At 34.3% G+C, this 13,297-nt stretch overlaps 1 protein-coding gene across 1 annotated transcript; it reads left to right on the forward strand.

Annotated features, from left to right (window-relative positions):
* Window positions 1-1,161: 1,161 nt before the first annotated feature.
* Window positions 1,162-13,057, forward strand: LOC132729324 (uncharacterized). Its single transcript, XM_060715065.1, has 2 exons — window positions 1,162-1,281; window positions 10,796-13,057. The coding sequence occupies exons 1-2, from the start codon at window positions 1,162-1,164 to the stop codon at window positions 13,055-13,057; spliced, it is 2,382 nt and encodes a 793-aa protein (XP_060571048.1).
* The last annotated feature ends 240 nt before the right edge of the window (window positions 13,058-13,297 follow it).

Raw genomic sequence — 13,297 nt, forward strand, 5'->3', positions numbered from 1 at the left:
GCTGATTTGGACCTTGTCATATTTTCTCTGCACTGGGTGCTAGTCCAACTAATTGTACTGCGCGACAAGATATTGTGCTATTTTTGTGTGTGGGCAATATCTCGCCTTTAAAAGCGAGATTCTGCCCCAGAACGAAAATACCTCAGAATCAAGCTTTGGCATATTGAAAATATATTTTGACTTCACAGGGTGCCAGATGAAAAGTCAACATTTTGTCGCTCCGCAGTGCGCAAGGGGATAACATAATACGACAAAGGGGTGACTGCGGTACATTCGTGTATCATGTTTTCGCTTTGTGCCCAACAGCGCAATAGTATGACAAAATTTGACTTTATGGAATTTTCGTGTTTTCGACTTTGTGCCCCGCAGAGGAAAATGGCACAAATAAGACACCATAGTGATACTACCTACAATATGGACTCAAACACAAGTTTTTTAATTGTTTAAATTTGCTCTACATATACTGATCATGATAATCCATCAAACATGATGAAATGCAACCATACCATCAGTTTACTAATTACTATACAAAAATAGGAAATAAGTGCAGGGCTCTTGTTAGTATTTTGAGACTGGGCCAGGAATTTTGGGGGGAATTTTGCATGATTTTCAAAAAAATTTCATTCAAGGGGAAATTTCAACAGAAGAAAATAAATTCATTAAAAACAAGATTCAGTTAACAAATTTATCAACAATTGGCTGAAATATTTTGGTTATTTCCAATGAAATTGAATACATCTTTGATAGTTTGTATAAAAAATGATCTTAAAAATGCGATCCCTGAACTATGGCCGTTAAATATCATTTTCAAGGGGGATTTTAGCGGTTTTAGGGGAAAAGGCACACTATTTTAATGGGGGAATAGGGTTCATATTCGGCCCCAAAATTTACCAAACGAGAGCCCTAAAGTGGGAAGTTAGCAATTACAGAACAATTATATTCCTTACCAATGCATCCCCTCTAAATTAATGGAACATATCAGTCTCAAACCTGTCTGATGACCTAACTGTTACTTGGCTGTTAAATTTGTTTGTAAATTGTTAGATACATGCATGTTAGTTTGTATGTATTATTGATCCTCAATTATATTGGAACAGTTGAATAAAAGAAAGATTATACTTTATTACAGGTGATGGGAGAATAGAGTGTGTAACTTAGAAGATGAAATTTCGACAGAGAATAGCCTGGCTGATGGTGGTTGCTTACCTAGGAGGAACGTTTTCATTCTTCTACTACATGTTTGAAATCAACGAGCATTATAACCAGTATGCTGTTGATCATGTACAAAAATATCATTCCACAAACAATGATAATTCAGAATCTCGAACACTATTTTCAGCAATATGGGGTCACGTGACAGACATACCATTGCCAATTTGGCTGCTAGTGTTTCTTCTACCCTATCTACAAATATTTATGATGATTCTAGCATGTACACGTGTTGAACCCAAACATAGTTTTGCATATCTGTGGCCAGGGTTAGTGTATTTGAAATATCAAAGACTTTTTGGGAAAGAAAAGCATTCTGTCATTCCATCCATTCCAGTTACACATATGACGTTAAAGGGAACATCAAATGGACATACGATCATACATACCTGATGATGACTACACAACTTTTATTTATTTCAACCTTAATAACAGAACAGATCTGCAGCCATGATAACGATTGCAACACTGCTCGCTTACTCCACAAGGAAAGGAATTTTAATAACCCTTCACCCGGTCACATGACTAACTGAAATACCGAAACACTACTGAAATACCCCCTGAATACCCGGTAATAGATATGTATAAGAAAGCCGAAATACCCATTAATGATAGATTAAGGAAGCCGTAATACTCCCGATATTTCTATGGAGCCGGAATACCGCAAGTTTGATCCAAAATAACATCTAATTAAAAAAAAAGACTGGAGAACACAATCTCTCCCAGACATTGTACAACCTAGAAAAAAAGGACAGTTCAAACATCTAAGAAGTGCTTTATTACAAACTGGGGAATTTTGACTGGCAAAATCTCACAGACGATTTGAAAAGACGAAAACTGTTATAATTTGCAATTTAAAATCGCAGATACAGTTGACAATCTGCAAGTGATTTGTCTTTGTTAATAGATTTTAAAAAAAAAACGGCAAATTATTAGTACTATACAAAACACGGGGACAATTAGGCTAATACGAGAATTATGACACAAAGTATTTAATTGAGTGATTTTTGATTTATTCATCTCATTACTATCAGCTATTTAGGATTTCTTTTATCTGTTATCGGGTATTCCGGGGGTATTTCGGTAGTGTATCGGTATTGCAGTTATTCGCGTGACCCCTCTTCACCTACTGAATTTACAAAATAAACTTATCCATCTTCCATTTTTGGAATTGACTATTATCAATTTTGGGGATGTCAACATGAAAATTTAAAGTTTGTCAGCCAATAGTATAGAGACTGATCAGACTGCACGGATGTACATACTGACCTGGCTCTATACTAGTGGCAAAGACTAATCACTTTGGTACAAGCAGAGCAATGGTTATAAACCACTGTAAACATCAGCTGTTAGACTGGTAGCTCATACATACAACCTGGTTTTTTTACACTAAAATGTTTTATTATTGTCAGTCTATAATGTTAAATTATGGAAACTGCTTAAGCCTTTGAACAAATTTAAAATTGGTGCACAGTTTTTTTTTATAGCAATACACACGCTGCATTATTTATGTCTGTAATTTGAAATTAATTGAAAATTGTAGTTATAAATGCATAATTTATTAAGTGATGTAATATTTATGTTGTATAACATATAGAACATCAGTTATATAAATATTTTTTGAGTTTTTTTTATGTTAAGAATTTTTTCTTTTCTTCAGAAAACCTTCTACTGTTGTTTAGATTTATAGTGTCACTAAAGAGTGATTAGAAAAAAATGTAGACAATGTATAATTAGGTAACTGTGATAAGATGATAGCTTAATACTTATTATTAGTATTTATTATTGTAACAGTATTTATTGAAAACATGTTTTACTGTCCTAGGATGATAATTCGGTCTTAACGGTACATGGGAAAGTCCAAAAAACGGGGTTATCTGGATTATTATCCGATATCGTAAAAGTAGACACTTACATATACATACAATATAGCAATATTCTTACAGACTCGTTTGTGTATTACCGTTATGGCTCTGCCGGTAGATCGGAGTAATTGTAAATTTTAGTGTTTTTACTCATAGGTTCGAACCCAACTTAGTGCCATTTTATAACCACTGTTTTTTCTCCTTACATTATTTTTTATCATTTTATTTAACCATTTTTCGTTTTCCTTTTTGTTTTCTTCTTATAATACATTGTATATATTGTATCGTATATATTTATTTTTTATTTTCATTCTATTTTCTTTTTGTATCTTTTGATCGCAGTGTAATAAAATATTCGATCTCATATTCATGTATGTATATGAAAAACCCGGTCAAACTTGTTTTCTGAACAAGTGACTGTTTAAGGTAAAAAAAACAATGTCTTACCAGTAGTCGAACTACTGCCTGTATGGGTAAAACACATTACTGACATGGTTGCTTTACCTACTGCGCTAACAAGACATATGATAACATGCAGTTTTATTTTCATTTTTATAGGATGTGGCATTGATCTGCCTAACCTATTTTTTCGCATTGTTATTGGTCTTTGTTATGTAAACAAAGGCTCAAGTTATCATCCTACGACAGTAGTTGTAAGGGTATTTTTCTCAGTTTAATATTTCTTTCTTTGTTATTGATTTATGAATTCCTTTCTTATAAGACCATTACTGGAGTTAAAATGATTCTACCAATTGTAAATTGACTGTTAGAAGATACTTTTAGGTTTTCTATGAAATTATATATCCTCTAAGTTATTACAAGGTAATAATTATAGGTCTCTATACATATACATGTATGTAACAATTGAGAAATGATTTGCAGTAGATTTTTTCACCCGCTGTTTTTATTATCAAGCACCATACAGTGTGTCTGATAGTAGACATGTTAGTGAAGTCGTAATTTTAGTACAGGAGATGTGAGGGTTGTTACTGGTTGTATTTATCTTCTACCAAGATAAGAGTTACAGAAGATTTATTTGAAATCCATTTATAGAATTTATTCTCATGTACATTGTAATTTACCTGTTTGAAATGCCATTATATAATTTGCATATTGTGTTAGTGAAAAAAATGCACAAGCATTATTGCTCATGTACATATTTTTATGCTCCCCGAAAAATTTCGGGGGAGCATATAGTCGCCGCCTTGTCCGTCCGTCTTTCCGTCCGTCCGTCCCCTTTTCTTGTCCGGGACATAACTCTAAAAGTATAAGAAGTATCAACATGAAACTTTGTAGGTAGATAGATCCCATTGAGTAGGTGTGCAGTGCACAAGAACCGTAACTCTGCCTTGCCTAATTTTTGAATTATTCCCCTTTGTTTATTTTTACACTTTGAAGTTTGTCCGGGACATAACTCTAAAAGTATAAGAGGTATCAACATGAAACTTTGTAGGTAGATAGATCTCATTGAGTAGGTGTGCAGTGCACAAGAACCGTAACTCTGCCTTGCCTAATTTTTGAATTATTCCCCTTTGTTTATTTTTACACTTTGAACTTTGTCCGGGACATAACTCTAAAAGTATAAGAGGTATCAACATGAAACTTTGTAGGTAGATAGATCTCATTGAGTAGGTGTGCAGTGCACAAGAACCGTAACTCTGCCTTGCCTAATTTTTGAATTATTCCCCTTTGTTTATTTTTACACTTTGAACTTTGTCCGGGACATAACTCTAAAAGTATAAGAGGTATCAACATGAAACTTTGTAGGTAGATAGATCTCATTGAGTAGGTGTGCAGTGCACAAGAACCTAACTGCCTTGCCTAATTTTTGAATTATTCCCCTTTGTTTATTTTTACACTTTGAAGTTTGTCCGGGACATAACTCTAAAAGTATAAAAGGTATCAACATGAAACTTTGTAGGTAGATAGATCTCATTGAGTAGGTGTGCAGTGCACAAGAACCGTAACTCTGCCTTGCCTAATTTTTGAATAATCCCCCTTTTTTTATTTTACACTTTGAAGTTTGTCTGGGACATAACTCTAAAAGTATAAGAGGTATCAACATGAAACTTTGTAGGTAGATAGAGCTCATTGAGTAGGTGTGCAGTGCACATGAACCATAACTCTGCCTTGCCTAATTTTTGAATTATCCCCCTTTGTTTATTTTACACTTTGAAATTTGTCCGGGACATAACTTTGAAACAACAAGAGGTATCAACATGAAACTTTGTAGGTAGATAGATCTCATTGAGTAGGTGTGCAGTGCACAAGAACCGTAACTCTGCCTTGCCTAATTTTTGAATTATCCCCCTTTGTTTATTTTACACTTTGAACTTTGTCCAGGACATAACTCTTAAACTATAATAGGTATCAACATGAAACTTTGTAGGTAGATAGATCTCATTGAGTAGGTGTGCAGTGAACAAGAACCTTAACTCTGCCTTGCCTAATTTTTGAATTATCCCCCTTTGTTTATTTTTACACTTTGAACTTTTTCTGGGACCTAGCTCTAAATGTATATGAGATATCAACATGAAACTTTGTAGGTAGATAGATCTCATTGAGTAAGTTTGCAGTGCACAAGAACTGTCACACTGTCTTGCCTACTTTTGGAGTTATTGTCCTTTGTTCATTTTGACACTTTGAACTTTGTCCGGGACATTACTCTAAAATTATAAGAGATATCAACATGAAACTTTGTAGATAGATAGGTCTCATTGGGTGGAAGTGCAGTGCTTAAGAATCATTACTCTGCCTTGCCTTATTTTGAAGTAATTGCCCTTTGTTTATTTTTACTTTTTGACTTTTGTCCTTGACATAACTTTAAAACTATTAGAGATATCAACATGAAACTTTGTAGGTAGCTAGATATAATTGGATAGAACTGCAATGCTTAAAGAACCTAAACAAAGCCTGGTCTAATTTTGGAGTTATTGCCCTTTGTTCATTTTTACACTTTGAATTTTACCCGGGACATAACTCTGATATCATCAGGAAACTTTATAGATAGATAGATCTCATTGAATAGAAGTGCAGTGCAAAAAAACATAACTCCGCTTTGCCTAATTTTGGAGTTTTTTGCCCTTTGTTCATTTTTTTTTATACTTTCCTGTGTCCAGAACCTTCTCGGGGAGCATCACCCGGTTCAACCGGTTCTTGTTGTGTAATGTATTGATTTCATTTATTTGTTTCATTAGTGTTCATGAAATATGTTACATGTCAAATACATGTTTTTACTTGAGATCTGGATCATTTATGAAGTCATTGTCTGTTCATCATGTATTATGTATTACATTTGGCAGGTTAATATTGATTTTACTTATACACTGTACAACACATTTGGGTTGATTACTTTAGTTTCTTTTAGAGTTGAAGTTGGATATTAATGTCATAGGTTTACAGTTTCACATTTTTTATTTTCTATTATTTTCTTCTTTTTTATCTTAAGTGTGGTATCAAGCTATTATTTGATAGTAAGCATTTTAATATAAAATTCATGAACATTGTAACATAAAGTTTATGAATATTTAACATAAAGTTTATGAATATTTAACATAAAGTTCATGATTTGTTAAGCACCAGTAGTAAGGTTCAGGGAAAAAAATGTTTAAGTCGTATGTGATAGTCATATGGTTTAAATGTAAATATTTATTTTTCCTTTAGTTTGGTGGTGAGTCACAAAATTGATGCTATAAACCAACAAAAAAAAATATCCCTTGTTGTATAACAAAATATGGCAGATGTGAAGTTGACATTTAAGACTATTCCTGTCTAAGAAATAATATATCTACACAGTTTAATTACCTTCATAAAAATAAAAAAAATACCGCATGCAAAGATCTTATTACTATTATGTAATAAGAGGTTAATACACGGCAGGAGAGGGCCGGAAGGTGATAATCGGCCCGCAAAATGAATAATGGACCCGAGGGCCATTATTCATTCAGGGCCGATTATCACCTCCCGGCCCTACTCTGACGTGTATTAATGTCTTTAATACACTTGGTAGATCTAATAGTAGCATTTTTTTAAAAATACAACAACAAAGTTCTTTCGTTGAAATTCTTGTCTACTTTTCTACTGTTCTGTACAGAGATGTTTACTGTTTGTGTGTTCAAAGCAGTAGAATCTAGAAGCAAGTTCTATTTTCATTTTTTTTTTCGGAATGAATTTGTCGTATTATTTCTTCAAATTTCAATAGTTTGTACTAAATACGCTTAAGCTCTCAATTCGTGCTGACAACCTACTTTCACTTTTACAGTTAACTGTTTGATGACGTAAAATATGACGTCATTGTTTCAGTTTGTGCACGTGCACATGTTCTGCGGGCTGATAACTAGTTCTCGGCCCCGGGCCGCAAACTCATAATAGGTCACGTGACACTCATAATCAGTTGAAATCATAGGCAATTTTGTTACTATATATAGTAACAAGTGTATTAATATTACAATAATAAGTTATATAACTTATATTCTTAAAAGGACATGATTAACACGTTCACTTTGAACAAGATTTCTTTATATTAATATATTAAAATATAGGGAAAACAAAGTATAGAAACAAGCTGAACATTTGTCTCTTCTCATAGCTCAAATTTTCCTTTTAGAGTGTTTTAATTGAGATAACAGGGTATGTAGCTACATACATGCATTTGGTTATTCTGGAGTTGCTTCCCCTTACACTGTTATGCTGCATTGTAGTAAATATAGGCAGGGAAGCAGATAACGTATTTAATAAGCTGTATTGATCCCTGCACTGGGCATATTGGCCACTTACAACAAATATTGTACACGAGATATATCTACTTACTGCAGTACCTCTTCAGTACATCTTCAAAAAAAACACGTAAAATGTGCCTTAGTTTTATAGCCAACACTTGCTCGCATTTCCTTTAACTACATGTATAACGACTATCCTGTCATTTTCTGGGCATTTCTTTTTTTATGTCAATCTTTATATGCAAAGGTAGATTCTACATGTTACAAAATGTTTATGTTTTATTGTGGTAATGATGTTATTATCTGACATATTGTCAATACTGATTGCTAATCATTCCAAATAATAGTAGAGCATCTATGAGAGGTAAATTTAGTGTACTTTTGTTTTACTTTGTTTAATAGTGATCATTTGATCAATGTTTATTTATGAGGCACATTTTAAGGGATCAAATCAGTATTCTTGTATAAGATTTGTCATGATATAGAACATACTTAGTCATTTTCATGACTATATTGAGTATGTAAGTAACATAGTTACACGTCTCAAAACCATATTTTGTAGTTGCTTAGTCATAGTAAGTTTTATATAAAGTGATTTATGATTTAATACATAATGTATAATAATAAGGCATTTTAAATATTATTAAAAAATGCCAGTACAAGTGTCAAATGATTCATGTTTTCTTAGGTCTCATTATTTTGAAGACTATTATTACTTCAATATTTCTCTATTAATACTTTTTCAGTTGTACCCTACTTATAAGAAGTACATTTTCACTTTAACTTAATGAAGATGTATTTTTTGTCACCGAGTATAACTTCTCTCCCTAGCTGTTACTGTGTTAGTGATATCAGATATCATCATGGTACAAATAAAAATACAAAGTGTTGGGATGTACACTGATTAAAATAATTATTGTATGAATAAATTACAATTTTTATATATCCCACTCTGTGTAGTGTAATATCCATCATTGAATATACATTAAATATAATTGATAGGTTGTAGTAGACAAAATTGTGTCTCTCAGTCAATTAATATCTGTCACTTAAAAAGATCTTTCTTGATGTTGAATTACTTATAACTTACTATATATTAAACTTTCCTTTTCGAGAAAAATCCTTTTGACCTGGTTTCTAAATGAATTTGATCAAATTATATGATAAACTCAGTATAAAAATTACAAAATCTGAAAGAGAGATATTTTATGTTATGATATATTATTATACATTCCTTTATATAAATTGAGGGTAGAAAGAATCATACAGTTTATATGTTGTATATTATATAAAATAAATATACTGTATATAATTTTTAGTGCACATTCCAATTTGTGATAGTGACTATATCAATGAAGAAGGATGCTAAATACAAAACTGATTACAAATTTTAATATACATAAGACTTATGTAATGTTCAAGTGAATTCAGATTTTTTTTGCATTATGATCAAATTGTATCTATTTTTGAATTGGTTTATTGAACATTGTTAAATAAGAATTATTTATGATAAAGATAATTGGAAAATGTAAGGTATCAATAATATATGTATTAATTTGCAATGTACAAATATATAATACTTACCATGTGTTTTGTGCCATCAAATCATCACCCTCTACTCCTTACATCGTCATCTTAACACCATTGTATAGTGACGCAGTATCATTTGCTTTTGTTTGTTTTAATTTTGGACTGTTAAAGAGATATTAAGTTAGATGAAAAAAAATAATTATGGTATGTATGTATAATATAGCCCCGTGGTTAAGTGGAGGAAAAGGAAATTTTCAATAATTTCTGTTATGGATCTTTTTGAATTATTCCTACACAATATTGTTTTAATTTTGGGATGTTTGATAATAAAAATATGCCAACATCCAATTATAATTAAGTTATTCTTTGCTTTTTTGGGTTTTTATTGTTTGTTTTTTTAGATAGTTGGCAGTTATATAAATATATCGTTAAGTAAACATTAATGAAAATTAGAGGGCACTAGAGGGTTTCGTTTAGTTATATACATATGTATGTTTTTTGTGTAAATGTGTCGTCAGTTAAGGTGCACTTTGAACAATACTCGTTTGTTGTTGAATCATTTTTTAAAAAATGAAAATTGATTGGTCACAGATTTTATAATGGGAGCATAATTATTGTATTTACAAAATCAATAAAATTGATAAATATGATGTGTTTATTACTTCTTTCTATTTCTACCAATGTGCTTAGTTATGATTATAACGTCCTTTTAATTCATTTGAGTTTTAGAGTTTGTACCTTAAACATGTATTAGCCTTTTAAATACATAATTATAATGTCATATGTATAGACATATAATGTCATATGTATAGATATAATGGTGGTGGTGTTGGTAGTTTTCACTCTGGATCACGACAGTAAGCCACATTGAATTCACCAGAGGACACTTCAACCACCGCATCATTCCTGGGCAGGCTGTCAAACAGTTTACCAGTACTAGTTGCATTCACTTTCGCAAGGAACTGAAACTTCTGTACATACCAGAGCAAAGGTACAGTGCGGATGACCGTAGATCAATCACAACGAAAGTGACCTGTACCGTCGGGGAATCGAACCCGGGACGCCCGATTCACAGTCCAACGTGCTACCTATAATGTCATATGTATAGCCTTATAATGTCATATGTAAAGACTAATAATGTCATGTGTATTAACTTATAATGTCATGTGTTTATATTTATAATGTCATTTGTATATTTAGTACATCATTGGCGTACCTAAATATCACTTTATGATAGTGCACATAAGGCTTTATAAAGGGAGATAAACACTGAGGGCTTGAGACTTACCTGTACTGTAAGTAGAGGAGAGAAGAAAAGTGTATAACAATATATGTAACATATTAGAAACATAAAATGTAAATTTATCAGAATATCTTGTATATATATTGAACGAACTACATGGTAAGAATTATGCTGATCTCTAAACCTGACTTTTTACCTTTGGTTTTAGCAATATTTGCCACATTAAATAGTACACTCAACCATGTGTCTGTAAACAACCTAGGGACTATACTGATAGGGACTCCGTGGTGTCGAAGACTTTCACATATGCCAGTTCGTGCAACACAGACCCCATTCCCCCACTACATGCAGTGCAATCTGTATGTGGCCAGGGTATCTTCTTCAAACGCAAACAACACCTTCGCTTTCTCAGTTTTCTACTAAATCTACGATCATCTGACACCCAACTGAACCCTGGACCAATACAGCGCAAGTTTAAATTCCCATGCGGCGTTTGTGAGAAAGGCTGCCATTGGAATCAGAAGGCTATCTACTGCGATGAGTGTGAAACATGGTACCATGCTAAGTGTATACAGCTGAATGATGCTGTCTTCCTGCCCTTCACTAAATCTGACAACGATATGAGCTTTACATGTTTTTCTTGTGGTATCCCCAACTTCTCTTCAAGCCTATTCGACTCGGTCTATGTCCACCAGATTGACACAGATCAACCAAACCATGGAAACAGCCTACATTCAGTTATCAGCAGCGACATCTCAGAACTAGAGAGCGTATCCAGCGTCAATATATCAGACATATCCAGTATTTCCAGATCAACTCACAGCACTTCTAGTATGGAAAACTTCCCACCGTCATGCTCTAGTCCTAAAAAGAATTTCAAGCACAAACTACGCACAAACAACATCCGACTAGCCAGCATTAATATTCAGAGTGTCTGCAGCTCCAAAAAGAAAGCAAGCTTCTGGAACTTCCTTGAATCTGTCAGCTGCGACATCATATGTGGCTGTGAAACGTGGCTAAACCCAACAATCTATGATGCTGAAGTTCTTCCAACTAACAGCAACTACACCATTCACCGTAAGGATAGACCTGATGGCTATGGAGGGAGCCTCATTCTTGTTAAGGACAACATTGTCAGCGAACCAGTCGAAGTCAACACTCCATGTGACATCCTATTCCAGAAAATTGAATGCATCAATAAAGAGACCCTCATCATCGGCTCAGCTTACAGACCAACTAATAATGATGAAGAATATTCAAGACATCTATTCAATGCCATCTCACACATCTGCAACAAATTTAAAAATGCTACTATTTGGATTGCAGGTGACTTCAATCTACCAGATATTAATTGGTCAAACAACGCAATCAATGGACACCAATACAGGAAAGCAATAAATGAACAATTTCTTCTCCTAGAACCTGAACTAGGCCTCACACAAATTGTTGACTTCCCTACAAGAGGCGACAATATACTTGACCTTTTCCTCACCAATCGACCACAACTTGTCAACCGCTGTACAGCAACCCCAGGGATAAGCGACCACCACGCCATATTTGTTGACACCAACATGTGTGCCACACGTATTAAACCAACAAAGCGCACCCTGTACATGTGGGGGAAGGCCAACATCAATACCATTAAAGAAAAAAGCAAAGCCTTATCAGATACCTTACTAGAGAAAATCAACCCCTCTTCAGACATTAATTACATCTGGACTATTTTCAAAAATGGCTGCCAAAAGATCATTGAAGATGAAGTCCCACATCGCCAAAGTGCTCAAAGATTCAATCAGCCATGGATCAACCGGGATATAAGGCGAATTACCAGACTGAAACGAAGGTGGTTCCGGCGTGCCAAGAACTCAAACTCCACTTCTGACTGGTCAAAATATAAAGATATCAAAAGGAAAGCCCAGCGCCTATGCAGATCTGTCCACGATGCCCACATATCAGACATGCTCCAGCCAGACCATCAAAACCCAAAAGTCTTCTGGAACTACATCAAATCCAAGAAGAAAGACAACTTTGGTGTGTCTCCACTCAAGAAGGACGGGTTGGCATACAGCGATGGTAAACAGAAAGCTGAACTTCTAAACAACCAGTTCACCTCTGTCTTCACCAAAGAGGACATGGCTCAACGCCCTACTCTTCCTCCAAGTTGCTTACCAACTCTAAACCCTATACATGTCACGATTAAGGGCGTCCAGAAGCTTCTGTCGAATCTTAAGCCACACAAGGCTCCAGGCCCAGACAAAATACCCACTAGGCTCCTCAAACTTGCATCAGAAGAGTTGTCTCCAGGCCTAGCAAAGCTATTCCAGCTGTCTCTGGATCAAGGTCAGATCCCACTCGAAAACCGCCCTTGTCTCACCTGTCTTCAAAAAAGGAAATCGCTCATCACCATCCAACTACAGACCTATCTCTCTAACATCAGTCTCCTGCAAAGTACTGGAACACATCATCTTCAGCAACATCATGTCTCACTTTGACTCACACAACATCCTCTCTGACTACCAACATGGGTTCAGAAAAAAACGCTCCTGTGACACTCAACTACTAATGACCATTAATGACTTAGCCAAAGGAATATATAACAACCATCAAATTGACGCTGTTCTGCTTGACTTCTCAAAAGCATTTGATAAAGTTCCACACTCACGTCTCCTTCAGAAACTGGACCATTATGGAATAAGAGGCACAACCCACTCCTGGATTGAAGACTTTCCCTC

This window comes from Ruditapes philippinarum, unplaced genomic scaffold (assembly GCF_026571515.1).
Source record: "Ruditapes philippinarum isolate M1 unplaced genomic scaffold, ASM2657151v2 ctg17_1_1_1_1, whole genome shotgun sequence".
In the NCBI taxonomy this organism is placed as follows: domain Eukaryota; kingdom Metazoa; phylum Mollusca; class Bivalvia; order Venerida; family Veneridae; genus Ruditapes; species Ruditapes philippinarum.

Excerpts from the sequence above, each read along its gene's own strand:
- LOC132729324 (XM_060715065.1), top strand. The coding sequence starts at position 1,162 with ATGAAATTTCGACAGAGAATAGCCTGGCTGATGGTGGTTGCTTACCTA. Across the intron at positions 1,282-10,795 it reads ACCAGTATGCTGTTGATCAT|TACACTCAACCATGTGTCTG; the intron begins GTACAAAAATAT and ends CACATTAAATAG.